The sequence below is a fragment of the Canis lupus genome, chromosome 6, assembly GCF_048164855.1.
Source record: "Canis lupus baileyi chromosome 6, mCanLup2.hap1, whole genome shotgun sequence".
NCBI classification, from domain to species: domain Eukaryota; kingdom Metazoa; phylum Chordata; class Mammalia; order Carnivora; family Canidae; genus Canis; species Canis lupus.
The window spans coordinates 79,979,180-80,005,862 of NC_132843.1; the positions used below are offsets into that span (position 1 = coordinate 79,979,180).

The 26,683-nt window shown below is 55.8% G+C and overlaps 1 protein-coding gene and 1 long non-coding RNA gene across 3 annotated transcripts in view; one reads left to right on the forward strand and one right to left on the reverse strand.

Moving 5' to 3' along the window:
* The window catches only part of LMOD1 (leiomodin 1), a 34,613-nt gene extending 15,914 nt beyond the window's left edge, over window positions 1-18,699 (reverse strand). Inside the window, exon 1 of one of the 2 annotated variants that reach the window (XM_072831413.1) lies at window positions 18,216-18,699. In XM_072831413.1, the coding sequence (XP_072687514.1) occupies window positions 18,216-18,476 (261 nt within the window). In that variant the 5' untranslated portion in view covers window positions 18,477-18,699. Of the gene's footprint in view, window positions 1-15,485; window positions 15,522-18,215 lie in introns of those variants that run through there. The other variant, XM_072831414.1, reaches the window with a different exon arrangement.
* On the forward strand, window positions 3,085-6,029 carry LOC140636001 (uncharacterized). Its single transcript, XR_012033384.1, has 3 exons — window positions 3,085-4,819; window positions 5,341-5,651; window positions 5,756-6,029. It is a non-coding gene; the product is annotated as an uncharacterized lncRNA (long non-coding RNA).
* Window positions 18,700-26,683: the final 7,984 nt, after the last annotated feature.

Genomic DNA, 26,683 nt, shown 5'->3' on the forward strand with positions numbered 1-26,683 from the left:
CCTGGGCTCCTGGGCAACAGAGCCACCTTCTGCTCCGGGGCACTGGGTGCGGGGAGGCTCGAGGCCTCTCCCGAAGGAGGCTGCCCTTCTCCAGGCTGAGGGTTCCGTACTTGTGTTGAGCCCGTCATTCTGGTCTAACTAGAACTTTCCAGGGGATCTTGGTCCTGCTGCTTCAAAGTTGAGTCCCTCTCTGGTTCAGATCATTGGCAGCTACGGTGGGCGTCCCTTCTAGGCCGTCATGCCCACCGGCCGGGCCAGAGCGGAGGACAGAGCTCCCTGGGGGCCACCACACCCCCCACCCTCCAGCCCACATCCGGCCATCCCAGCCGCTACCCTATTACTCAGCATCCTGAAGCCTTGGAGGGAACAAGAGTGTGGAAAGGGAGAGGACTCGTGGCCTCCATGCTCCCTCCACTCCCTGCCGACTCCTCCTGGGGACTGTGACCCTGGCAAAATGATACACTGTGAGCCACCATGTCCCAGGTTTCAGGCACTTGCTAGTTGTTCTGGAAACTTCCTCCTTTTGTGCTGCAGGGTCATTACAACCCCCAAAAGCAGCTCCCTCCCAGCAGCTGAGGCCTGAGGGGGCACAGGTTCTTTGTGGCCCAGGCCACATTGAGGACGAGTCCCCTTGTTGGCTGAGAGAAGCAGCACACTGGGGAGCCCGTCAGTCAGGAAACAGCCTGAGCGTTCAGCTGAATCTTTAAGCTCCAGGAGACCTGGAGGGTGGGGCTGGTCATGCTACTGGCGGGGGTGGGGAAGGAAGCCAAGATGTGGGGGGAGGAGAGGCAGCAAATACGGTGCCGATCCATGAAGTCAGGGACGTCAACAGTACAGGCCCCAGTGCGTACACAGTGGGAGGCGAGAGCCTGGAGGAGGTGAGGGCACGGCTTCAGAGGAGGTCACTTGGGCGCGGGCGACAAGAGAAGGACTTCCTCAGCAGAGGGAACAGGATGGGGAAAGCATGTGATTCTTGGAGCACACCACGTCCAGGGATGGCTGGGAAGTCCTTTGTGACCGGAGGGATGCTGAGGAGCGGTGGTGAGAGAGACCAGAACGGCTCCCTGAGCCGGGCCACGGTAGACTTTGTGCATCCCGCCGCGGGACGTGGCTTCACCAGTGGGCAATGGGGAAGCATACAGATTCCTGACGAGAGAAGTGGCCCTCAGATTTGTGTTTGAGAAAGATAGGCCTGGCAGCTGTTTGGAGAAGGGAGCTGAGGGCAGGAGAAGCAGGAGGGGAAGAGAGGCTATCACGAAGCCCAGGCAAGAAGTGATGAGATCCTGGACCATGGCTGAGCAGGGAGCACAAGGAAGAGGAGATGAATTCTCTAGACACTTCTGGGGCTCCAGGTCATGATTCAGAGGCAGGGAAGGGCAGGAAGAGGGGAGGATTGTCAAGACTTGCCGACCAGGTAGATGGCGATGCTTATAACCACAACAAGGACCATGGAGGGGAAGGTGAGGATGGGAATTGAGATGATGACTTGTTGCAGCGACAACAAAACTTAAATGCCTAACACGTGGGCATCAATAAGGATCTTAGGGTCAGGAAAGAGATCTGGGCTTGAGCTGTGGATTTGGGAGTCGTAGGTGTGTAAGTAACAACCAAAATCATCAAGAAGAGGAAAGGGATTTAAAGAATAGGGGCAGGGAGGGGCACCTGGGGGTGCTCAGGGCATGACCCCAGGGTCCCGAGATCGAGTCCCGCATTGGGCTCCCCACAGGGAGCCTGCTTCTCCCTCTGCCTGTGTCTCTGCCTCTTTCTCTGCATCTCTGTTGAATAAATAAATAAAATCTTAAGAAAAAAAAGAATAGGACATGGAGACTGGCACATTATTCAATGAAATACAACTCCTACCCTTTGAGGTCAACAAAACCATAATGAGATACACTTCAGGCCAACGAGGCTGGCTATAATAATAATTAAAAAAACAGACAATAATGTGTGGTAAGGAGGATCTGGAGAAAATGGAACTCTGTACGTTGCTGGTGGGAATGCAAAATGGTGTAGCAGCCTTCAAAACCAGTTTGGCAGTTTCTCAAAAAGTGAAATACAGAGTTCTCATATGACCCAGCAAATTGACGCCTATGTATAAACCCAAGAGAATCGTGAGCATAGGTCCACACAAAACTTATGCACAAACGTTCACAGCAACGTTATTCATAATAACCAAGTGGAAACCACCCAAATACCCACCAGCTCCTGAGTGGATCACCAACGTGTGGCCTCTATGAAGGAATGGTACTCAGCCATGAGAAAGAATGCTGCTACGACACGGATGAATCTTGAAAGATACCGTATGAAAGAAGCCAGGCTCCAAAGACCACATACTGTGTGACTCCATTTCTACAAAATGTCCAGAATAAGCAAGACCATGGAGACAGAAAGTAGATACGTGGATGCAGGGCCTGTGCAGGGAGAGAGGAACTGGCGAGTCATTGCTCATGGGTCTGGCGTGATGAAAATGTTCTGGAGTTAGGTAGTGGTGTTGACTGCACAACTTCATGAATATACTAAAAAACTACTGAATTGCACACTTTATTGTCATTAACGTTGTTATTATTTAACTTTTTATTTTACTATTTTTTTAAAGATTTATTTATTTGAGAGAGGGAGAATGTGTGGGGGAGGGACAGAGGGGGAGAGAGAGAATCTCAAGCAGACTTCCCACTGAGCGCAAGGCCTGACGTGGGGCTCGAGCTCATGCCCCGTGAGATCATGACCTGAGCTGAAATCAAGAGTCGGATGCTCAGCTGACTGAGCCACCCGGGCACACCTGAGATTTTATTTTGAAGTAATCTCTACACCTAACGTGGGGCTGAAACTCATAACCCCGAGATCAAGAGTGACGTGCTCCACCGGCTGAGCCAGCCAAGCGCCCCTGAGTCGCACACTTTAAAAGGGTGAATTTTTGTGGCATGTGAGTAATATCTTAATAAAAGCAATTTTAAGGTAATGAAGAGAGATTTTAGTCTTAATTACACAATGATAGAAGGGTTATGCTAAACAAAATCTCACTTTACATACTATCTTGTTTTGCTTTTTTTTTTTTTTTTTAGATTTTATTTATTTATTCACGAGAGACCCAGAGAAAGAGAGAGGCAGAGACACAGGCAGAGGGAGAAGCAGGCTCCCTGTGGAGCCCAATGCGAGACTTGATCCCAGGACCCCGGGGTCACGCCCTGAGCCGAAGGCAGATGCTTGACCACTGAGCCCCCCAGGCACCCCTTGTTTTACTTTCTAAAGGATAACAAATAAAGAAATCAAAGTGTAAAAAGGAAAACAAACAAAAAAACCCCAAAAAACCTGTATGCCGGATACCACAGTTGGAACCACTGCATTGTAGACGGGCACCATCCAGCCGAAATATAACGTGAGCTATATAATCAATTTTAAACGTTCTAAAGTAAAAAGAAACAAGTGAAACTAACTTAATGTTCTGAAAACGTGTATCTTTTCAATATATAATCAATATAAAGTCATTAATAAGATTTTACATTCCTTCCTTCTTGCTCAATCTAAAATCTGATGTACTTTTCACACTTCTGGCACATTCCGTTCCTGACTGGCCCCGTATCAGTGCGTGACCCCGCACGGAGCAAGAGGTATCATATCGGGCAGTTCAGATCCGGAATGATGGTCTCTTCCCATTTGGGCCTGATGTATTTTCCTCTGTTTATTTCCATGTATGATGAGCAATATGAAAACCCCTAAATAATAAAGGGTTTGTGTGGCTGGCTCCAGTGTCATTAGGCAGAGACAAGCTGGGAAGACCACAACCTCTTCCACAGCCAGGCTGGGGGAGAAGGACCTCAAGGGAGAAGGGGAGCGGCAATCTGGAAGAGGAGAGAGAAGCTAGGTGAGTGAGTCTTTGGGGTCTGTGTTAGGGAGAAGGGCTCAGGGAGCCAGAGGGCAAGGATCCTGCAGGATGGGAGGAGGAGTCACCCCAGAACAGCCAGGAGCGTTTCCTGCCAGCTGTGCCCCGGGGCTTCTCTGAGGGCAGGGAGGCCAGTGCCCACCTGCGACAGCACAGTGTTTGCAGGATGCCGCGCAGTGACAAGCGCCAAGGTGGCCACCAGGACTGAGCTGACCCCAGAAATGGGTGCACTGGGGATGTTTTGTCCATGAATGAGCAAATGTATCTCTTGTTCAAGCGGAGTCCAACAGGAAAGCCCAAGAGACCGATATTTTTCCCCTAAGTTACGCAGTTTGTTGGCACCTGAAGTTAGAAGAAAGAGTTCCTTGCTCAGCAGCTGGGTAACCTCTGAGTTTCTCCACCTGTCGAGCAGGTAAAGCCTGCGGAGGGAGGCAGGCGGCGGGGATTAAGGGAGCCCGAGGTGGGGAAGCGGTGCAGGGCCTACCTGCAGGCCCCTGGTGTAAGGCGCTCTCCTCCTCCTCTCGGGAAGGAGAAGGATGCCTCACGCCCAGGCCTGGGTGGCAGCTGTGGTGCGTGCACCTGCACCGCTTGGGGCAGGGCCCCCTGCAAGCGGGGGCCGGACTAACTGAGCTTCCCGTCTTGACATCCTCCCTAAGATCTGGAATCTTCCAAGGCTGGAGCCTTGATCCTCTCTTTAAGTGGTAACAAGTTCTTCCTCCCAGGACAGCAGGAAGCCAGGCACACGTGTTCCCTCCGAGGCACAACCCGCTGACCCATTCCCGGGAGCCTCGGTGAGGGGGAGGTGGTTCACCCTGTTTGGCAGGTGCGCCAACATCAGGAACTTGATCCCCTAGAAAACAGCGCGTGTGGCCTCGTGTTGGCCTGGGCTGTGGAGTGTGTCCTGAGAGTGACCACCGGTGCCTTCCTCTCCAGCGCCCGGTGAGTCTTCCCCTCCCTTCAGGGTTTTGCTTCCCCAGCTGGCCGTGAGTCCCAGCCGGACGGCCTGCTACCCATTCTATTTATCATCCCGTTTGGCCGGCCCCACCTCTCTGGGGATGGGTGCCAGAGGCCAGGGAAGGAGCCTGTGCTCTGGGATCTGTGTGGGCCCTTGGAAAATACATTTATTAGAAACCATGTAAATGTCCAAATATAGACATAGGGCCCAAGCAGGCCATACGATGCACTAAGGTTTAATGCTGACATCCACTGAAATGATGTGTGGGAAGAATTTTCAGTGACGTGGGACAGTGACTGCACTCTGATAAGAAAAAAAGCAGGAAACACAATTTGTGTGACTGTGTGTGAGTGAACACAGCGGCTCAGCCACAGGGGGACGTGCACACAGACGCATGTGCTCCCAAACCTGACGGTGGCTGCTCCCTGGAGCTAATGAAGAGGAATCGGTGCTATTTCCCCCATGTTTGGCAGGTTGGCTATAATGAGCCTTGTTCACTCTGCAGGTCGCCCTTGCTTTTCGGAAGCTGGCCCTGTGCCTCTTTGCTTTCAGGAGACTGATGCTACTGCCTGTTTTCCCAACTGAAAGGAAGCTGAAGTCATCCTCGCTTCTAGGAGGAAAGGGGGAAAGCAGAAATAGCAGCCGCGCCAGCTGGTGGGGGCGGCCTGGGGCAGCGCGAGGGGGACCCCCCCCAACCACACTCACACCACCACCTCCAGCGGCCAGGGCTCCCAACTGTGTCTGCGGCCCCTTGCTCCCCCTGGGCTCCACATCTGTCCACCTGTCCCTGCATCCGTCAGCAAGACGTGTCCTAAGGTATCAGAAAAGCCTTTTGGGGTCTGGGAATGCTCAGAACAATTTCCATATAAATCAGTGGCAGGAGCTTCTTTGTGCCATTTCCGCTTGCAAACACTTCACAGGAAGGCCCTGCTTCCCAGTAGTGGGGAATCCGGTGATTAGAGGCTACTGTTTGAAGAAAGTACATCTGGAGGTGTCTGGGGGGCTCAGTGGTGAGCATCGGCGCCTTCAGCTCGGGTCGTGATCTCGGGGTCCTGGGAGCAGGCCCCACATTGAGCCCCGTATCAGGCTCCCTGCTCAGTGGAGGGTCTGCTTCTCCCTCTGCCCCTCCCTCTGCCCATGCACTCTCTCTCTCTCTCTCTCTGTCAAATAAATAAATAAAATCTTTAAAAAACAGTACATCTAGAAATAGCACCTCCATGCTTATGTACCACCTGCTATTTCCACCTTTAAGATAAGGATTATAGATGGCGGGGCGGGGTGGGGGGCATCTCCTTGCCCTCCCGAGTCTTCAGTACTCTGACGTCATTATTAAGCATTTTCTTGGTGATTTCAAATACACTATGTTTGTCAGTGCAGTAAAGGACCAGGGAACAGGTAGGTCACCAGTCAGCGGCAAGTGCCAGAGACGCTCCCGTTGGAGCAGTTGACATGATGCATCTTGGGGAAACTTGATACAAGCAAGATGGCTCGATGTCATCCTCCATCAGCCAGCCGGGGTTCCAGGAGAAAATGGAAGTCCTCGATGCCTGAAGGCATGGTTGTGAGTAATGGATTAGTGTCTGTCCTGTATATCCAGAATGGGACCTGCTATTTTGCATCTTTGGGAGAATTGAGGAAATAATCACTTCAGTAATTTCCTGTAGGGCTGAGTTCTCTTGTAGAGCCCTGGCTGGGAAGAGCTGATTGTTTGTCTACGAGGACCTAACAGGACTGGTATGTCCAGACCTTCTGGGTCATCGTACCCACATATCCCAAAAGGGTGGGTGCTCTGTATCCCAGGACAGCTCTCCTGGTGTATGTGTGGGGCCCAAAGAGGTCATCCTCTTAAGTTCTCTAGAGAAGCCATATTACTTTTTCTAGATCTAGAGGCAAAGTGGCTGAACTTCTCCAGACATCCTAGGGAAGCACTCAGCAAATGGGAGCTGCTGGCCTCGGGCTGGCTGTATACAGAACAAATTATTACTGTCCTCTTTAGGGTATATCTGTGGCCCCAGAGATCATGGGCGAATTTGATTGGGTCGAGTGAAAAATGTCAGCCTACAATCTCAGGTCCCTAGAGAGCTGGGAAAGAGGAGAACATGGAAGAAAAAATGGAAAAAGTTAAAAAATGAGTCCTCGAGGCTCATTCTGTCCAGAACAAACTGAAAGGGAAATATGGCAATGACCCATCCCAACGATGCAGATTCCAGAGTGTAAACTTCTGGGCTGACTTAATTGGTTGTTTACAGAAACTGGGAAAAAAAGAATCACTGCCAAGTTGTCTTCAGTTTGAGGATCTGGACATAAAAATCATATTTTCTTTTTTACTATTACTTCCTTTAAGTAAGCTCTATGCCCAACGTGGGGCTTGAACTCATGACCCACTGTCCAGAGTTGCCTGCTCTACCAACCAAGCTAGCCAGGTGCCCCCAAAATCATATTTTCAAATTGTCTCAGAAGAATTTAGATGAATTCAGAACTCCTGCAGATTCGATCAAGTATGACAAGAACGGCATTTGTAAACTATTCGTCCTCCATTCCCTCAACATTTATTGAGCCTGGCGCTCTGCTCGCTGCTGGGGACACGGAGACGAGGAAGAGTCAGGCCTGGCTCCCAAGAAGCCACGGGAAGGAGGCACAGAAACAGACACGCCGAGACAGTGTGTTAGGTGTGCGTGTGCTGCGGAAGGTGACAGGGGCTGCAGACAGGTGGTGCTTTGAGCACACACCCCAGGAGGGGTTGAGGGATCGGGGACCTAGGAAGCTGTCACCTGAGCTGAGCCTTGAAAGGATCCCGATGGGTGAGGCCCAGGTGGGGCCGGCATCCCAGAGGTGGCGGCGTGTGCAGAGGCAGAGGACGCAAGACGAAGCGTGGCCCCACTGGAGAACCCGTGCTCAAGTGTGACTGTAGCAAAGGGTAAAAGTCAAGGAGAAGAGCATTAGTAGCTCCAGAGATAGGGCGGCGCTGGGCTGCCAAGGGCCTCCTAAGCCGGACTGAGGAGTGTGAATTTGATCATGGAGGCTATGTTGAGCAATGAAGGCTTTTACGCAGCAGAGTGTCGAGGTCATGATTCCATTTTATAATAAGACACTGGCAGCTGTGGGGGGGATGGATTGCAACGGGGTGAGAAGAGAGACAGATCGGGTGGGAGGTCACGGCATGCTGCGGCTGATAAGCGATATGGGTGACAGCAAAACAGCGACAGGGAGGAGGGGGAGCATCAGGAGAGGTGGCACGGGTCCCTGGATGGGACCGCGTCACCGTGAGAGCTGCGAGCCCTGCGAGGGGTTAGAGCAGGAGAGTCCCCAGGGTTCCGCCCCAGGTGTGCCTCCATTCACCCAAGTGTAGAATGCAGGGGCGACAGCAGGCTGAGGGGTGGGGTGAGGTGACTATGATTAATTTATTTTTAGACGAGTTGAATCTGAGACACTTGAGGAGTCCAAGAGGCAAGTGAATGATCTAGAACTCAAAACAGAGATCTAGGCCAGAGATGGAGAGAGAGCACACGGCTGGTAGCTGGACCGTGGGGTTGGACGAGGGTACCCACGTGGCGGCATAGGGAGCCCGGGGCCCTGAGAAACCACATCCCGAGGCGTCGGAGGAAGAGCCGCCCTCAGATGAGATGAGGAAGGAACAGCGGGAGGGACAAGAGAGCCAGGTGACAGGTGATGAGTGTGGTGTCTTGGCACCGAGAGGGGTGAGTATTTTGAGAAGGAGCAAGTGGCTGATACCACAAGGTAATGGCGGGAGAACTGAGAAAGCACCCCCGGCTAAGGGACCCGGGGCCCTGGGGCCCCGACACCTCCCAGCTCCTGGGCCCAGGTGAGAGTCCCTGTAGACAGGACTCCCTGCAGCTCGATGGCTGCCGCGAAGGGAAAGAGAGAAGGTGAGAACTGGACAGAGAAAGCCCAGAGGAAGGAATGTTGAAGAGGGAAGGAGGGGGGAGGAGGGAGGAGGGGGGAGGGAGGGTAGGAAGGAGGGAGGGTGGAGGGGAGGGGGGAGGAGGGGGGTGACAGAGAGGGAGGCAGAGAGAGGGAGGGAGGGGAGGGAGGGAGGAAAGGAGGGGGAGAGGAGGGGAGGAAGGGGGAGGCAGAGGGGGGTGACAGAGAGAGGGAGGCAGAGAGAGGAGGGTGGAGAGGGAATGGGGTAGGGAGGGAGGGAGATGGAGGGGCATGGGGAAGGACGGAGGAGGGTGGGGAGGGAGGGAGGGAGGGAGAGAGGGAGAGAGATGGGGGAGGGAAGGGGGAGGGAGGGAGGAGGGAGACAGGGGTGAGGGAGGGAGGGAGAGGCTGAGAGAGGACAGATGCTTAGAGGAGCCAGCCTCTGAGGACACGGGGAGCACAGGCCGGGACAGGAGGAGGGACAGCTCTTCGGTGACCCGGGAGAGGCGGGCTCCCTGCTCCGGGATGCGGGTCAGCCGCAGACCCCGAGGCTGTGCCCGAGGTGCCCACCGGGCTGAGCCACCGCTGCCCCGAGGGGCAGATCCCGAGTGGGGGCCAAGGCTCCCCAGCAGCTGGCTGCTCCCAGAGGCGCCCTTGGGCCGGGTGCCGGGGGGCACTGGGCCCGGCTTGGGGCTCCCTGCTCCGAATCCTCATCCCTCAGGGCGGAGAAGAAGCCAAAGCTCCCGCGGTTTCCGTGACGCAGCAATTCCAGCCCCAGGTGTGTTCCCGGCACCAGCGCAGTCACAGGGGCACCAAGAGGTGCCGGAGCCCCAAACTGTCCGCGACCCAGACATCCCTGCCCTTCCAGTGACCGCGGACACAGAGCGCGGCCCGTTGGGCTCGCGGCCCCTGCACAGAGACAGCGACAGAAAGGCTGCGGCGACCGACGGTTGAGTGTCACCCACACAAAGCGGAGTGAACGCAGCAGAACAGGAAAGACCCCGTACTGTGCGATCGCATCCATGCGCGTCATATACGTGAATAATGTGCACGAACACGTGCTGCGTATGTAAGCGATGCGAGTGCGGTACAGACACACGCGACACTTGAAAGCCGTGGGACTCGCCTACAGGGTGGGAGGCGGAGGGGCTCCCGGGAGCACAGGCCTCGGGAGGGGGGGCGGGGGTCCTGCTCTCCTCCGGGCTCCCGCTGGGAGAGTCATGGAGCTCTACAGTTGTGTTTTGGACGCTTTTCTGTGCGTGTTTTATATTTCAACAAACACAAAGTGTTGGAAAAAAATCCATTATCGTCAAGCACAAAAGGAGACACGGGAAAGGCATTAAAGCTCCACGTCGGGTCCCCTGCTCGGCGGGCCCCCTCCTTCCCCCTCTCCCCCTGCATGTACTCCCTTTCTGTCTCTGTCGAATAAATAAAATCCTTTTTAAATTTTTAAAAATTAAAATCAAAATTTTAATTTTTAAAGAATTAGTGCTCGTCGGAGGCTTGCAGCGAGCACACAGTCCGCCCCACGGCCCGGTGCCCCCCGCCCGCCTCGCGCACCCCGCCCGCGTGGGCCAGCCTCAGCCGCGGCCCGGGGAGGCCCCGAGTGCTCCCCCCTGCTCCCTGGGCACGGGTGGCCCCAGGGACAGAAGATGGCTGCACCCGAGGTGAAAATCTGCTGGATTTCCGAGCAGCTCGGAGCTGGCTGTTGTCTGGGGACGGTTCGCGGGCCGGAGCTCGGATCCCGAAGTGTTTCCGTGTTTTCTTGACCTCACCCACGGAGCACTGAGCATTTTTCTTGTGACCCGACATTTAACCTCTGACGACGGTGACAGCTTGTAAGCCTCCCGGCTTCAGCCCGGGCCACTTGCTCCTGTGAAGCGGCTCCGAGCGTCCCCCCACCTGCCTCCCTCCTCGCTGGCCCCGTCTCGGCTCCCAGTGCCTGACGATGGGGGAACGGAGGGCCTGGGCCCGGGCCTCTGCTCTTCTCCTCCGGCTTCCCCACGGGAGCTCTTCCAGGCTCGCGGTTTTAAGGATCGCCTACACACGAGCGGCTCTGGGGCTGCACGCGGAGCTCCAGGCCTGCACGTGCCGGTGCGCCCAACACTTGCTCTCGGACGTCCCCCAAGCACCACAAACGTAACCTGTTCAGACCAGAGCTCTTGATCTCCTCAAAACCAGTCCTCTTCTGCTGTGCCTGCTTCAGCGAACGGCCTCAAACCTAGCGGGTAGCTGAGGCAGGCCCGGCCGCGCCCACGCTCTTCCCCCGTGAGTCCACACTCCCGTCCGTGCCGCTACCTTCCGGGTGTTCCCTAGATCTGGCCCCGTGGCCTCTTGCCGGAGCTTCATACCCTCGTACCCTTCCAGCTGGTCTCCCTTCTCCCCCCGTCTTGCCCTCCTACGTCTACTCATCTGAGAGACGGCACAGCGATGGATCCTTTTAGGAACCTCGATCGCGTCACCTCTCTCCCCTGCTCAAAACCCTCCGGTGACATCTCGCCGCACTTGGAATAAAAACTCCCTCTGCTGAGCCATAAGGTCCCTTCATTATCTGAATCCCGCTTACTTCTGGGACCTTATCTCTTCCACCCCCCCCCCACCCGCCCCTCGCGCACCCTGCTCCTGTTACACCGGCCTGGCGTTTCCTCGGACACACTAAACCTGCTCCCCTACCCGGGCCTTTCTGCTTGCTGTTCCCTCTGCCTGGAAAGCTTCCCCCAGACCTTCCTGTTGGCCGGCTCCTTTGTCACTTCTTGGGCGAGGTCTTCCCTGACCACCTTACAGGAAATCATCATAGACCCTTTCCTGGAAGTGCATTCTTCCCTTTACATGTATGTAGCATGTGTGTCATACATGATGTGCATATGTCATATGCGATCTATTTAGGTAAACGGGTTCTCCGGCTCACCCATAAGAATAGAAGCACCATGAGGGCAAGGACCTCGTCTGTCTTGTTCAGTGCCCTGTGCCAGCATTCGGAAAGTACCTCGTATAATAGAAACTCCTAATAGTCGAAGGATTAATGATCTAATGGAGTCCTCCTCCCTCCTTGTAGATATAAAACATATTTCCTAAATCCTGCCTATGAAAAGAATGCTGAGAACAGGAACGGGTGGAGGGGAGAGCAGTGAAGGAAGGGAGGAAGTCACATGTAGGGGCCCTCACTACTGGGCTTCCAACCCCGCGCTCGCCACCTGCTTTATGCATATGATTTATAAGATTTTGCTAAAACCTCACAGCTAACCTATGACTAGGTGTTATTTCCATTTTAAAGATGGGGAAACTCAGGCTCAGAGAGGTAAAGCGATTTGTTCCGGTCCTGCAGCCGGCAACCAGCAGAGCAGGATCTGAACCCAAGTCCAGCTGGTCTGTGAAGACCCTATGCTGTGTGCTGACTCCATACATTCCACACCCAGAGCTTCCCCGGAAGGTCTGCCCATGGGATGCTCCACCTGGCTCTGCTGGCCCCGCTGGCCTGATCCAGAAGTCAGGGCCGAGGACGTGACCACTTGCAGAGCCCGTGGGTCCTTCGTGGGGGAGGACAGGTGAGGGGTGGGGGTGTGAGGGAGCGGGAGGCCTGGCTGCCCTGAGTAGCATCCCGCCAACCCCGCTGGCTGTCCCTACAGCCGACCCCAGGGACAGGTGGAGCCAAATTTGTCCGAAGTGGCCTAGGCTTTTCTGAGCTCGTGGAAGCTGCAGACAAGGAGAATTCACCAGTCCTGAACCTCCCCTCCATCTCCCTTTAGCTCCTACTCCGTGTTTCCAACTCAGCCACCCAGGGGGCCACTAGAGCCTGGGGCGTAAAATAAAGTGGGCTCAGAGGAATCAAGGCAAGGGGGCGCCGGGGTGGCTCAGTCAGTGAGGCATCTGCCTTCGGCTCACGTCACAGTCCTAGAGGGCCAGGATCGCTCAGGTCACAGTCCTAGGGGCCCAGGGTCGCTCACGTCAAGGTCCTAGGGGCCCGGGGTCGCTCAGGTCACAGTCCTAGGGGCCCGGGGTCGCTCACATCAAGGTCCTAGGGGCCTGGAGTCGCTCAGGTCACGGTCCTAGGGGCCTGGGATCCTGGGATCAAGCCCCACATCAGGCTCCCTGCTCAGTGGGGAGTCTGTTTTCCGTCTACCCTCCCCCTTGCTCCTGCTCGTTCTCTTTCATGCTCATGTTTTCTCTCTCTCAAATAATTTTTTAAAAAGTCTTAAAAAAAAAAGAAATCAAGAGAAAGGGGCCAGGCAGGAAGTAACTAAACCCACTGCCTTTCCCTGAAGCTAGCTGCCTGCCTCTCTGCCTCCCTTTCTGCCATTTCCTCACTCCTGCTGACAGATTGTCTCTTGATCTCTTAAAGATGAACAAACAAACCCAAAAGGTCGATTTGGCATCTCCACAGGTATACAGTCTGAAGGGTTTAGGGGAGGGGAGCGCCCACGATGCGCCTCGGCCAACCTCGTCCTCGCCACAGCCTTGGAGGCGCTGCCGTCTTCCTCCTGGAAGCTCAGTGACCAGAGAGCAGTGGCAGCGCCGCTGGCCCAGGGCCCCGGCAGGCGCACGAGCAGGTTGAGACCTGGCCCTGCAAGCTTCCAACACCCGCGGGCTTTCTGTTCCCCACCCTGCCCGGGGCGAAGGGAGCCCGGAGGGAACGGATACTCAAGTCCAGACCCCTTCTTTGCCGGTTATGCCCCAAGAGGTCTGATAAACGAGAGGTCACGGCCCGACCTGGAAAGGTCTGGAAGGGTCGGTGCAGGATGCTCTAGCTCCCCACCTGGCCGTTGGCGGGCATGTCTGAGACAGGTACTGCGTCCCTTGGGTGGAAGGAGAGGCTGGGGGAGGGGAGCCGGGTGGGATGAGGACCTGACTCCAGCCCAGGTGTCTGCTCACATAGGCTCTCCCCGCCTCGGCGCGGACACCCGGGAGCCCCCAGCCCGCCAGACGCCAGGAGAAATCTCCCCTTGCTCCGTGGGCTCATACCCCGGTCCACCATCGCACCCCCTGCCCCCCCGGGGGCCGCTTCATTTCTGCATCTCCTCCTCGGCCCTGTGTGCCCTGCCCCCTCCTGCCAGGCTCATCCACGCTCCCTCTGCCCAAGCTCAACCCCGCGGGCACAGGGGACGGGTGGCGCCAACGTGCGAGCGGGTGCTGGGGCCTCGGGGCTTACAGTCCATCGAATCCAACGCCGCACAAGCACAGAGGAAAACGTATAAAACAGGAGCAAGAACAACAATGAAAACAAGCACCTGTGGATCCTACCACTTGTTTAAGAGATCGCGGAGCTGCATTTTCAAACTCTGGAAGGAGGCACCTTCTACCTCCCGGGAGAGATTTTCAACTTGTCTAACCCTCACTGGCTGCCTGCTGTTGCCTCCCCAGGTCCACAGGCCCCATCACCTCTGCTGCCCTCTCCACCCCAGCCTCCAGGGCTATTTCGGGTGTGTACCAGTCGGGGTTAATCTCCTTAATAGTTGAGTCGTGCTGCCCAGTGCACTCCTGATAGGGCCCAGCCCTCTGCAAAGGGCAAACTGAGGGCTCACGCTGCCGGCCTCGGGCCACCCCTGCATCCCCGTCCCTGCAGAGGGGCCGTGGACACTGGGCCACGAATGGAGCCTGGGTAGGGAGGGGAGCGGCTGCGTGAGCCCGAGGCCCGAGGGGCAGGTCAGGAGGCTGGGCGACCGGCTCGTGGGGTGCTTCTGGTTAGCCCCTCAAGGGAGAACCTCAAAGAGCTTCCTCCGCCCCTGGTTCAGCTGCGCCTGCTGCTGGCTGCGTGGAGGTGCTAATCCCGGCCCCTGGTAATGCCAGGGAGAAGGACAGGGGAGGCAGGCTGCAGATTTTCTTTCCCACTTGGGAAGGAAAGAGAACACACGAGTTGACCTGCTGGGATCAGGTTCCTGAAACCTGAGCCACGCACAAGGGTTTCACTGAACTGTTAGCCACACACCTGCCCAGGGGCTTTGTCTTCCACCTGAGCAAAAGGAGAGTCCCCAGGGGGCCCAGGCTGATAGGGCTGCTCCTTCAAAGGGAGAGAGGGAAGCCAGGGGTCAGTCCTGCTGAGCCCCAGCTCCCACTCCTAACTTTCATTCAACAAACAGAAGGCGGAGGCCCCACCTTGGGCCAGGCCCCAGGTCAGCGCTTGTCCTGCAGAATCACACAGGCTGGCGAGGGAGGGAGGCAAGAAAACGGGGTGGGTTGGTGCCGAGGGGCACGGGAGCGCTCAGACCAGACACGGGGCCGACCTTGCCCGGCAGTCAGGAGTGGCACCTGTGACCCGGAGGAAGCACGGGGGTGAGTAGGGGGGAGAAATAGTCATGAGGGATGGGACAAACCAACCCAGGCCGGCCCCGGAGTGTTCTCGCCACTGACAGAGAAGCCACCTGACGCCCCTTCCACCCTCGACACCCACCTGGCACGGTAGCTGGAATATGAATCTTGGGGCCCTCCCAACCCCCCAGAGAAACCAGAGCCTAGGACCCAAACTGGGCCTGCCTTCCACTCTCAGTTTCTGTCTAAAAGAAACAGCCCAACACGTTGTTGTGGGAAACGTCAAGCATATGCACAAAAGGAGAGAGAACCGTGAGATGGGGATGCGGGCACACCCATCCTCCAGCCTCAACAGCTGTCAGGGGCAGGCAATCCCATCTCATCCATCTCCCTCCTCAGTCCCCGTGTCCACCTTGTGCTAAAGCAAATCCCCTCATCCTATCACTTTTCCCCATAAATATTTCAGTATTTGTGTCTAAAAGGCAAGGCTAACTTTAAGAGTATGCCCCAATACCATCGCCCCACCTGTCCACCCGTGGTCCTCATATGGATGCTCCTGGTCCTGGGGGCAGGATGACGGCTCGGCCAGCGAGACCCCGTGGGCGCCCGCTGCTCCTGGGACGGCGCCTGAGCCTGTCCCAGCTCTGCGGTGGTTCTGCTCGTGTGTGTCTTGTGATCCTAACTGGATGATCAGCTCTTCAGGACGGGCCCGGGTTGCTGCCCTGGTTTGCACGCTCGGAGGCAGGGAGGAGGAAGCAGCGTCCTCGAAGCCCAGCTGGCTTCACGCGGGATGCTGCATGAGCCTAGGGCAGTTACTCAGCTTCTCTGGGCCTCAGTTTCCTGCTCTGTGCCATGGGGATTAGAACACCCATCTCCCAACAAGGGGGAGGCTTAAATAAAGGAAGGGGTGAGCACGTGCATCTAGAAGGTTCTCAGTATACGCTCATCTGGCTACACTTCCTAGAGCCGGTCTACGCCCCGGGTCCAAGCAGGGAGCAAAGGCCCCTGTCAGTGGGAGCTGCAGCCGCCCAGCCTGGAGCCCCTCCTGGAGCTGCTGCCCATCCCGGCCCCGCCTTGAGTGGCGGGCTTGGCTGCTCAGCCCTCTGCACGGACTGACGGAGGAGGGAGGGCTGGGCAGGCGGAGAAACAAGTGGTCCTTTCACGGCCTCCATGTAGGGCGTGTTTATTATGTGCCAAGGCCATTGCCTCGCGCCGTTGTCCCCCCATTGCCGCGACAATCCCGGGCTGGGTACCTTGTGGCCGAGGGGGCGAGTCACCAAGTAGCTTGCATGGGGACGCAGAGGAAGGCGGGCCTCGCCCCCAGCGACCCCAGCTCACCAACGGGAGGGGCAGCGGGCATCCTGCCATTCACCCAGATTCCAGAGATGAGGTTGGTGGCTCGGTCGTGGCCCTGACCTCCCGCCTCGCTGCCCCCACCTGCCCTCCGGCTGGATGGGGAAGGGAGGGGACAGCCTGTCGGGACAGGGCAGGGGCGGCCCTGAGGCCGTCTTCCCACACCAAGGACGCTCACCCGTGCCCACCCCCCCTGCCCTGGCGCGGCTCCGTGGGCAGAACCAAGTGCGCCCCGGCGGGGTGGGGGCGGCGGCGCGGGCAGGCGAGGCTCACCCGGGTTCAGTCGGCAGAGGACAAGGCCTTTAGAGAATTCAGTTTCCAGAAGCACGAGAGTCAGGTCCCCACGGTCCCCACAGTCCCCTTGGCTTAAGCATCTGCTGGGGATTAAGGATGCTTTGCGTTTGCCTTCAGCCTCAGGAGGGTCTTTCTGCCCACCAGACGCCCCTGGGCACAGGCCGGGACCAGCAGTAGGGAAGAGGAGGGCCGGGCTCTAGACTGAGAGTCGGGGCCGCAGTGGGGCGCCTGCAGGGAGGCCGAGGCCTCAGGTGCATTGGGGGCCCCCCCACATGTCCTGATGGCTGCCTCGAAGCCGCAGGTCCTGGCCGCGAGCCCCCTGTGTCCTCTCCACCTTCTAGATTTGTTCATCGGTGTCCATGCCACGTCCTGGGCACTCACCTTGCCCACGGGGTAACGAATTTCCGAGCCTTCCCACTCCCCTCACTTTCAACTCCTTGGTGAAGCCTTAAACACGGGCCGGGGGGGTCAGGGCGGCACACACGGCCCCAGGCGCCCCACCTCCCATCCTCCAGCGGACAGGCTCAGCGACCTGTGCCGCCCCATCTCCTACCCGGCTGGGCAGGTCACAGGGGTTCCAGGGCGACGCTGGCCTCTCTCTTCCTCTGTGGGAATGGACGCGTCACCGGACGCTCTGGGCCTTGGTCTCCGCAGAAGTGGAACAAAGGACGAGAGTCCAGGCTGAACTATCTGATGTGAGAATCCCCGGGAGGGACAAGGTAAGAGTCGTGGCCGGTCCCTGCTGAGTAGAGGAGCCGGCACGAACGCTCGGGACGGCCTCCCCGCTGAGCCTGCGCCGGGACAAGGGGCTCTACGGCTCACACTTGGGGGGCAGGCAAGGCTGCCCCACGAAAACCCGCAGATGAACACATGGTGGGAAAGGAACCCCTCCAGCCCAACTCAGGAAAGCAGAAAACGTTCTTCAGCCCCGCCTCCTGTGGGCAGAGGTTTCCAGAACGGGCTCCTCGGCCTCGCCCCTCCTCTGTGCCCTCCTGGGGCAAAACCCTGCTGGCGAGGATCTTTAACCCTAGCTGAGGGGCCGGGCTGGCTTGCCAAAGGGCTCGGTATCAAAGGGCGGAGGGGATGCTCCCCAGGAAGTGCAAACCCCAACTTCCCCAGCAGGGAAGCTGAGGCCGGCAGCTTAGGGCGCATTTCCGCCTCACGGAGCCCTGACACCCGTCGCCCCCTTTGGCAAGCCCACCTGCCCCGGGCCTCCTCCGACGGTCCGTGTGCCGCAGCTGCCCGCACGGCCGAGGGCCGGCTGTCCTCCCTGGGGTGGCCGCCAAGACCTGCGAGCATCATGCCACCCTCGGCCCCCACCTGCCCCCGAGACGCGCAAGGGGTGAGATGCACGCGGAGGGGGAAGCGCTGGGGGAGGAGGACGGGGTCAGCCTGACCAGGAGCCTCGAGGCCCTTCTCCAGGTCCCGCTCCAGGCGGGATGCTGAGGCCGCCAACCCGCCGGCTCTGCGGGGGGGCTCACCCTGCCGTTCAGCAGGCGCCAGCGGGCAGCCTGACATCTTTGCCAGAGGCGTCGTGGGCGTGGGGTGGGGTCCCCCCGGAGCCCCCGGCCCCCGGCCGCCCCTCCCCTCCCGCAGCCGCTCACTCACGTCCACGGACAGCTCCCTCTGAATAAGTTTCTTGGTCTCCTTCTCGCAGAAGTTGAGCATAGCCTCCCGGTTGTACACGCCCGTGGCCGGCTTCTCCGTCTGGTTTCTCTGCCGCAGCCCCACAGGGATGCTCCCGTCCGGGTCCGCTGCGTCCAGCTCCTTCTCCAGCTCCTCCATCTCCTCGGGGGACAGCGTGGACAGCAGGCTGTCGATGTCGGGGTCCTCGCTCACCTGCCGGCGGTACTTGGCCACCTTAGACATCTCGGCTGATGCGGGGCCGCGGGGGGCCTGGAGGGCCGCGGGGAAGGGGGGGCCTGGAGGGCCGCGGGGCACCGGCTGGTCCGGGTGGAGCCGATGGGCTTGGGAGCAGACCCCCGGCTGGTCGAGTACGGGCTCCTCCGGCCTGCCCTGCGGTGCCACCGGTGCCCAAGTAGTAACTGCAGGCTGGCTCGGGAGCCGGGAGGGGACCCGGGAGGGGACCCTGGCGGGGGACCCAGCGGCCAATAGGGCTCGACGACCGAGGGCCGGGAGGGCACGAGCCAATCCCCACGCAGGGGCGGGCCGGCCTCGCTGTCAGAGCTGTTTGAAACTTGAGGACATTCCAGGGAATCTTGGAGCTCTGTGTGACCAAATTTAGTACCGAGCATTTAGCCTTTTAAAGACAAGGGGGCCACGCAATGAGAAAAAGATACAAAAATGCAGAGGCTGGCCGAGGGCCGGGGAGCCAGGAGAGCAGGGCGGCGGGGTCGGGGCTGGCGGGGCTCCCCCGGGAGCCCCGCCAGCCTCGGGCTTCTCCATCCTGTGGGGATGTTGCGGGGTCTGCGTGGGCCTCGGGCCCTGCTATTGTATCCCGTTGTCTACAGGCACACGAAGGGGAGCGTGATTCCCACCCACCCCCTTGGTCTGTGAGGGGGAACCCGGGGGCGCAGCCTCTTCTTGACAGAGAGAGAAAATAAACGTTCCCCGTGTGCCCAGATTGAACCTGGCAGCTGGGTGGGGGGAGCAGGACCTGCACAGCCGGGCAACCCTTAAAGGACCCCTTCCCTTTCCTTGAAGTGCCAAGGCCCTTGGGAAGGGGGTTCAGACCTCCCTTGGTCCCCTCTTCCCCTCTGCACCTTCCTTTGCTGCGCATCTGTACCCAGACCTCTGGGAGCACTGAGGCGGCTCCGGCAGGTGGCCACCCACGTATAAATCCAGAGCACGATTGAGGGTGTCTTCAGGGAAATATAATTCTGGGCTGTTGGGAGGGATACTATTGCAGCGGGTCTGGCATGTTTCATCCGAGGGCTTTCCACGGCTCATCCATCATGCCGCCTGCACAAGGCACAGAGACACCCAATCTCCTGCCCCCCCCTCCTGCCACAAAATCCCTTCTAGAAGCCCTGGTGTAACCCATCAGGGTAGATGCTTCGATCTTTCCTGGCGTCTTTCCATCCTAAGCCAGAGAGAGACAGTCACCTGATCAGCATTTGCTGAGTCCAGGGATCGTCTGGGACAAAAACTTGGCCCTGCCTTTAACGCCCACGAGTCCAGCTTTAGGTGAAGGCTGAGGAGGGGATGGCAGTGCCTGGCAGGACCAGGGTGCAGAGGCGAGGCCGGTGGCCCCAAGAGGAAGGGCTTGGACAATCCTGGGGGCTGTCCTTTTTATTTTTGTAATCTTTATTTTTTTAAAGGTTATTTATTTATTTATTAGAGACACACAGAGAGAGAGGCAGAGACACAGGCAGAGGGAGAAGCAGGCCCCATGCAGGGAGCCCGGCACAGGACTCGATCCCGGGACTCCAGGATCATGCCCTGGGCGGAAGGCGGCGCTGAACCTCTCTGCGCCCCCCGGGCTGCCCAGGGGCTGTCCTTTTTAAAAAGCAGTCCTTGTTCTGTCCCAGAGTCAGGAAGTACGTATTTATCGTATTTATCGAGTGCTTACTATGTGTCGGTTCTAAGGGCACGGCCTGGAACTAAAGATAGAAAACCAGAGTGCCTGCCTGGCTCAGTCGGAAGAGCATCTGATTTTTGATCCCAGGATCCTGAGTTCAAGCCCCATGTCGGGTGTGGAACCTACTTAAGAGGATCGGTGTGCTCCCCGCCTTCCCGCAGCTTGCTTTCTGTCAGTGAAGATGGTTAATAAATAATTTCAAATAAATCATTAAAAAATTATAAGCCTACAAAATGCCTTAAAAGAGAAGTACAGCGGCCATAAGGAAACACAACTAGGGGAGGCTGGAGAGCAGGATGTTTCCTAGTTCAGCCTGCAGGTATTGCTACTCAGGGGTCACGTGGTTGAAACGGGGCCAGCCATGGTACCAACCTTGTTTTTGTTCTGTTTTTTTTTTTTTTTTAGATTTTGTTTATTTATTCCTGAGAGAGACACGCAGAGAGAGGCAGAGACACAGGCAGGGGGAGAAGCAGGCTCCCTGCGGGAGCCCAATGCGGGACTCGATCCCGGGATCCCGGGGTCACGGCCTGAGCCACAGGTGGACGCTCTACCGCTGAGCCACCCGGGCGCCCCCAAGGTACCAACCTTGTAAGATTGTTGTGAACCTCAGGTTCAAACACGCACGTGAACCAGGCAGCTGCTATACCTGGTACGTGGCAAACACACAACGATTATTGGCAGTTATTATAATCTTTTACCCAGTTATTTACGATTATTTAGTTCCTCGCTTCCTGGGTTCCTGTCTTCTCCCCCTCCCACCTCTTCTCTCATCTTTCTCTTTCTCTCCTTCAGCCGTAAGTACCTTCAACACACACACCCCCTTTCTCACCTGGTTCTCACTCACACACACATAACTTAGCCACTGCCACGTATACATAGCCTGCCCGGCGCTATGGCGTGAGAGAAATAATTACAACATGCTTATTCTCTTGAAAATGTATAATTTATGGCGCAAAAATGAATTATACTATAAGGCAAAGTAAAGCAAGACAGGTGCAAGCAATTGTTAAGAGTCCAACTGAGGACGCGGTAGTTTTGCAGGGAGCAGGGAGGGTGGGCAGCCCAGGGGGTACAGCAGAGGACCTGAGCTGGCCTGAGGCGGGCTCCAGTTTGATACGTCGGGTGGAAGGGATGCGTCCTGCACCTGCCAACAAGCCTCTAGCCCAACCCCACCTTGGGTCACTCAGTCTTCACTCTCTTCTCTGGCAGGAACTTTCTGGAAGAGGCATCATCTTCTGGGATCCCTGGCTCTGGAGCCGCCTTGGCCAACCTCTAGTCCCCAGTCCACTAAAAGCAGCTCTCTTTCCAGCTTCCAAAGATTTTTCTTTCTTAGGCTTTTTGCCAATAATGTTCACTCCTCCCCCCAAAAGCAATCAGGGCCTGACTGCAAATAGCCGCCTTCCGTCCCCGTCCCCGGGGGCAGCCTTCTTTGTACCATGTGGTCGACGTGACCTACCCTCTGGGTCCAGTGGTCTCTTCAGAAAATAAATCCACCACCTCCAAACCTCAAGGCGGGACTCAGGGCCTCCTAACCAATGCTCCTGCACAGAAACCCTTGCATCTCGCTGCCTCGGGGCCCGCAATTCAAAACAGGTCGCTCCAGCCTGGGTGGCTCAGCAGTTGGGCACCTGCCTTTGCCTCAGGGCGTGATCCTGGAGTCCCAGATCGAGTCCCGCATCAGGCTCCCTCTGTGTTTCTGCTTCTCTCTGTGTCTCTCAAAAATAAATAAATAACATCTTAAAAAAAAAAAAAAAAGGTCACTTTTCTGTTCCGACTCCGCTTGAAGTGTTCTGCTCCCTGGAGCCGCGGGGACTGTGAGCTCACAGAGCCTGAGAGTCTTCCCTTGAAGGCCTCACAGTGAGGAGCCCAGAGCCCAGGAGTACAGGCTCCTCCAGCCCCTTCAGTGAGGGACCGCTGCCCGCCCACTCGGTGGCCGGCAAGAATTGTCCAAGCTTCGAATCCACTTCCACCTGAAACATTTACGTCTCGCGTGCCGGGGCATCCTGGCATAGCTTCTCCCCAGAGAAAAACAAGAACTGCTGTGCTAGAATGAAGGGGAAAGGAAGGAAGGAAGGAAGGGAGGCCTCCAATCTCCTAGCCAAATCAGTGGTGGTAGTGGCAGTGGGCACAGGGAATTGCAACCAGTGTAAATGATGCTTAGGGTGGTTCTTACCTGGCCTGGATGACCAGGAAAGGCCCACTTGCAGGGGCAGAGGGTGGCAGGATGGTATAGCAGGTAAGACCACGGGCTCTGGAGGCCAGTGACATGTGCTCAAATCTCAGATGTGCGACCTTCAGTAAGTTATTTGACCTCTCTGAGCCTTAGGAGCCCCAAGTGGGGAATGAAGACATTAAAAGTACCTGCCCCCCCTCTCAAAAAAAAATAAATAAAAGATAAAAGTACCTGCCCAAAGAGAAAAAAAGGACCCGACTGCCCAGGGTTACAGAATTATTAAATAGATTAAATAAGATAATGTTTGCTACGCACGTAATGGCATCAGACACGTTGTCAGCACTCAATATACTGGTAGTTCATATGGAATCGTGCTTCTTCTAGGGGAAGCTGGAAGTTTCTCGAGAGCAGCCGACTTTGTCTCTGGAAGCAAGACACTGGCCTGGTCCAGCACTCCCGGCGTGAGTGGAGATGGGCAGAGGGGAGCTCTGAGGCAGCGCAGATGAATGTCCTCCCCCCGAGAGCAAGGGGGAAGGCGAGACGGTAGAGACAAGAGATTGCCACCCCCACCCTCACCCTGGCTGAATCCTCTTTGCCCACCAGAGAGGTGCCAGTCACAGACTGTGATCCCAAACCCAAGAGTCGGCTCTACTGTGAGCTTCACTTGTCCATGCCAATTTGAGATTCTCAGTGATGGGACCAGGCAGGACTGGGCATTTGGAGCCGCATCCGTGGCCTGTGACTCGGAGGTAGACAAAACCCTTTAGGACCGCCCCTAACCCCTGGCTCAGTGGAGCTCGGCCTGCATAGGTCCAGGAGGCCTGCAGGTACGGAGTGATTCGGAGGTGCACATTTTGAAAATGTCCATCCCCCTTCCTCCATGGGTTGGGTCTGTGTAGAAAGAAGCATTCTTGGTTCTTTTTCTCATTTGTGGTTTATTCTCTTGCACACTCCCCGCAGAAACTATTTCAGGCCTGCTCCTCACCCTATGACCTCACTGCATCCTTCTAGAATGAAGTCCTTCAGCTGTATTAATAAAGGAGATAAAGCTGCAGTAAGTTTTCACTACCCTGGAAGGGAAACAAATCTGGTCCAAGGAGGGAAGGGAGACATCTCTGCCTGTGTTACCCTGTAATCGGGTCTGCTCCAGAGGAAGTCCCCGTCCAGCTCTCCGAGGCCGTTGGCTTCTGTAAACGTTCTTGAAAGGAGCCTCTGAAGGAAGTTAGTTCTTAACGCTTAGATGTATGGACGCATGAGAGATCCAGGAAGCGCAACCTCCCGAGGCAGCTTACACTTCCCATCTTGCTTCTTGGTCATTCTCCATGTCTTCGGCCCTAGAACTTGATCCCCCCTTTAAAAAAAAAAAAAGATTTTATTTATTTATTCATGAGAGACACAGAGAGAGAGAGAGGCAGAGACGCAGGCAGAGGGAGCAGCAGGCTCCATGCAGGGAGCCCGACGTGGGACTCTAGGTCTCCAGGATCATGCCCTGGGCCTAAGGCGGTGCTAACCCGCTGAGGCCCGCCCGCCCGCCCGCCCCAGGCTGCCCCGAACTTGATCCCCTGATACAGCTTCTTTCTTGCTGCTTTGCTGTTCTACTCTGCGGTGGGACCAGCTCCCCGCCCAGGACAGCGCCTGTTCCTTCCTGCCCACACGCAGTTGCCACCATCCCCTCTACCTCTATTGCCTTTCTCTCCACTGATCAAAATCTGAGCATTCCTCAGGCTGCGGCTTAAATGCCAGTTTGTCCTGCACATTTTGTGAGCGCACTCGGGCCCCCAGGGCTCCCTCTCTCCTCCCAGTGCCTCTAGCACTTACCACGTTGTGTCACACATTTTGGCATTTTTATGATCTTGACCCTACTATTTCTCGAGAGTGCATTCTTTCTCTCCAAATACATATTGAGGACCCTGAGGGCAGCAAGCACGCCGATATTTTTTGTCCTCTCTCCACCCTAATCCTAAAGCTAAGGACAATCTTGAGCACAGAGTAAGGGTCTTATAATTCGCTTGGGTTAGAATCCCTCTGGTTTCTCTTGGTTCAGCATTACCCGCGCACCCTCGGTATCTATCAAACGGCCACCCCTCGCCAATCTTAGGCTTTATCAGTGCCCCCCCCCCCAAGAACGGTCTGACTGTACAAGAGTGGAGGATGAATAAGAGCTGACTGTGGGGGATGACTAATTGTGGGGTAGATAATGACTTCCGAGTGGGAAAGAAGGCACCAGTGCTCCTGCCACACTTGGCTACTTCATCCAGGCAGTTTCTTGAGGCGCGAGGGACAATCTCCTGTTCTTTGCCTTCTTCCTCACCTTGAGCTCACCTTCCTTTCCCCTTATAGGAAAATCTCACAGCAAAACAGGCCCCAGAGTCACAGTTTGTTTAGTTCTACATGGAGCTATTTTCCCCAAAGCAATACTCAGAGGACCTGGATCACAGGGGGTTCCGGCAACAGCCTCCAGTGGGGCCCAGAGAACTAACTTTCACCAACACACCCCGCTGTGTTGAGTCACTAGTTCAAACTCCCCTCACCTTTATTATGATTTTCTCTCAAGGACCCCTTCTCCTTCTCCCGTCATTCCTTCATGTCTTTGACCTTCTCTCAAGGATCCCTTGCGGAGTAGGGGTCCTTGAGAAAAGGTCAAGGACCCGAGACTCAGTCTCGGATAGGGACTGTTGGCATGAAGTGAGCTGGGTAACCACAGCCTACAGTCGGGCGCTCAGCTTTGCAAACTCACAAACTAAGTATTATCACCATCCCTGGTGATTGATTTGATTCAAAAGAACCCAGCTCACAGGAGGCAGATGCATAAACTAGTGTAACTACCACGTGCACAAGAATAGTTTTGAGCACAGGCCAGGAAATTCTCTCTTAAAGGAACATCTATCCAGAAACCAAATAACAATCAGAAGACTGCGGAATGAATATGGACGAATCGCAAAAGAGGTAGCTAGAGCTAAGGAGTATTTCACTTGGGTCCTGGTGAGACCAGGAAAAAATATCTTTGCCCCATGAGAATGCCAATCTCTAGTTACTGAAATATTCATACCCAGTAGGCCTGGAGTGCTAACTATCAAATTCTTGCTTTCTGACTCCTCTTGTTGCCCATCTCCCACATTCTCTCTTCAGCCTGTACAATTAATTAGATTTAAAGGTTTTTAATTACAGTCACATTCCAAACAAAGACTTCTTGGACTTTACACATCCAAATCAGATGACTAGAGTGAACTGTTCTTTTCACATAAAGAAACATGTCACCGACGATCTTCAGTTCAGTGGAGGGTTCAGTGTTATCTGCTTACTTTATTTTTCAAGACCCTGTGGGTACTCCCCTGTTCACTGCAGTTCCCTATGGACCGCACTAACTTTTCCCATTAAATAAACAAACATATATTTTATTTTATTTATTTTTTTATGGTAGTTGTATTTTTAATTTTTCAAGGAGCCTCCATACCGTTTTCCATACTGGCTGCACCAGTTTACATTCCCACCAGTGACGCACCATGGTTCTCTTGTTGCCACGTACTTGTTATTTCTTGTCTATTTGGTAGTGGCCATTCTGACAAATAGAAGGTGGTAGCTCGGGGCAACCCGGGTGGCCCAGTGGTTTAGCACCACCTTCAGCCCAGGGCGTGATCCCATGGTCCCGGGATCAAGTCCTGCACTGGGCTCCCTGCATGGAGCCTGCTTATCTCTCTGCCTCTCTCTCCGTGTCTCTCATGAGTAAATAAATAAAATCTTAAAAAAAAAAAAGGTGGTATCTCATTACGGTTTGATTTGCATTTTCCTGATAATGAGTGATGTTGAGCATCTTCAGTGTTGCCATCTGTACGTCTTTTTTGGGAAAATGTCTCTTCAGTCCCTCTGCCAATTTTTATTTATTTACTTTTGTATATTTTTTTTTATTGGAGTTCGACAACATAGAGCATAACACCCAGTGCTCCTCCCGGCAAGTGCCCCCCCTTAAGTGCCCGTCACCCAGTCACCCCGTCCCCCTGCCCACCTCCCTTTCCACCACCCCTTGTTCCTTTCCCAGAGTCAGGAGTCTCTCATGTCCTGTCTCCGTTTCTGATATTTCCCACTCATTGTCTCTCCTTTCTCCTATGATCCCATTTACTATTTTTATATTCCCCAAATGAATGAGACCATATAATATTTGTCCTTCTCCGACTGATTGACTTCACTCAGCATAATACCCTCCAGTTCCATCCACGCCGAAGCAAACGGTGGGTATTCACCCTTCCTGATGGCTGAGGAACACTCCATTGCAAACATATATTTTAAAGTCAATCTCAAAAGTAAGGAACGGAGGAGAGTTCCTTCAGCGAACATCCCGTGACCAAGGTTTTGTTGACTGTCAGC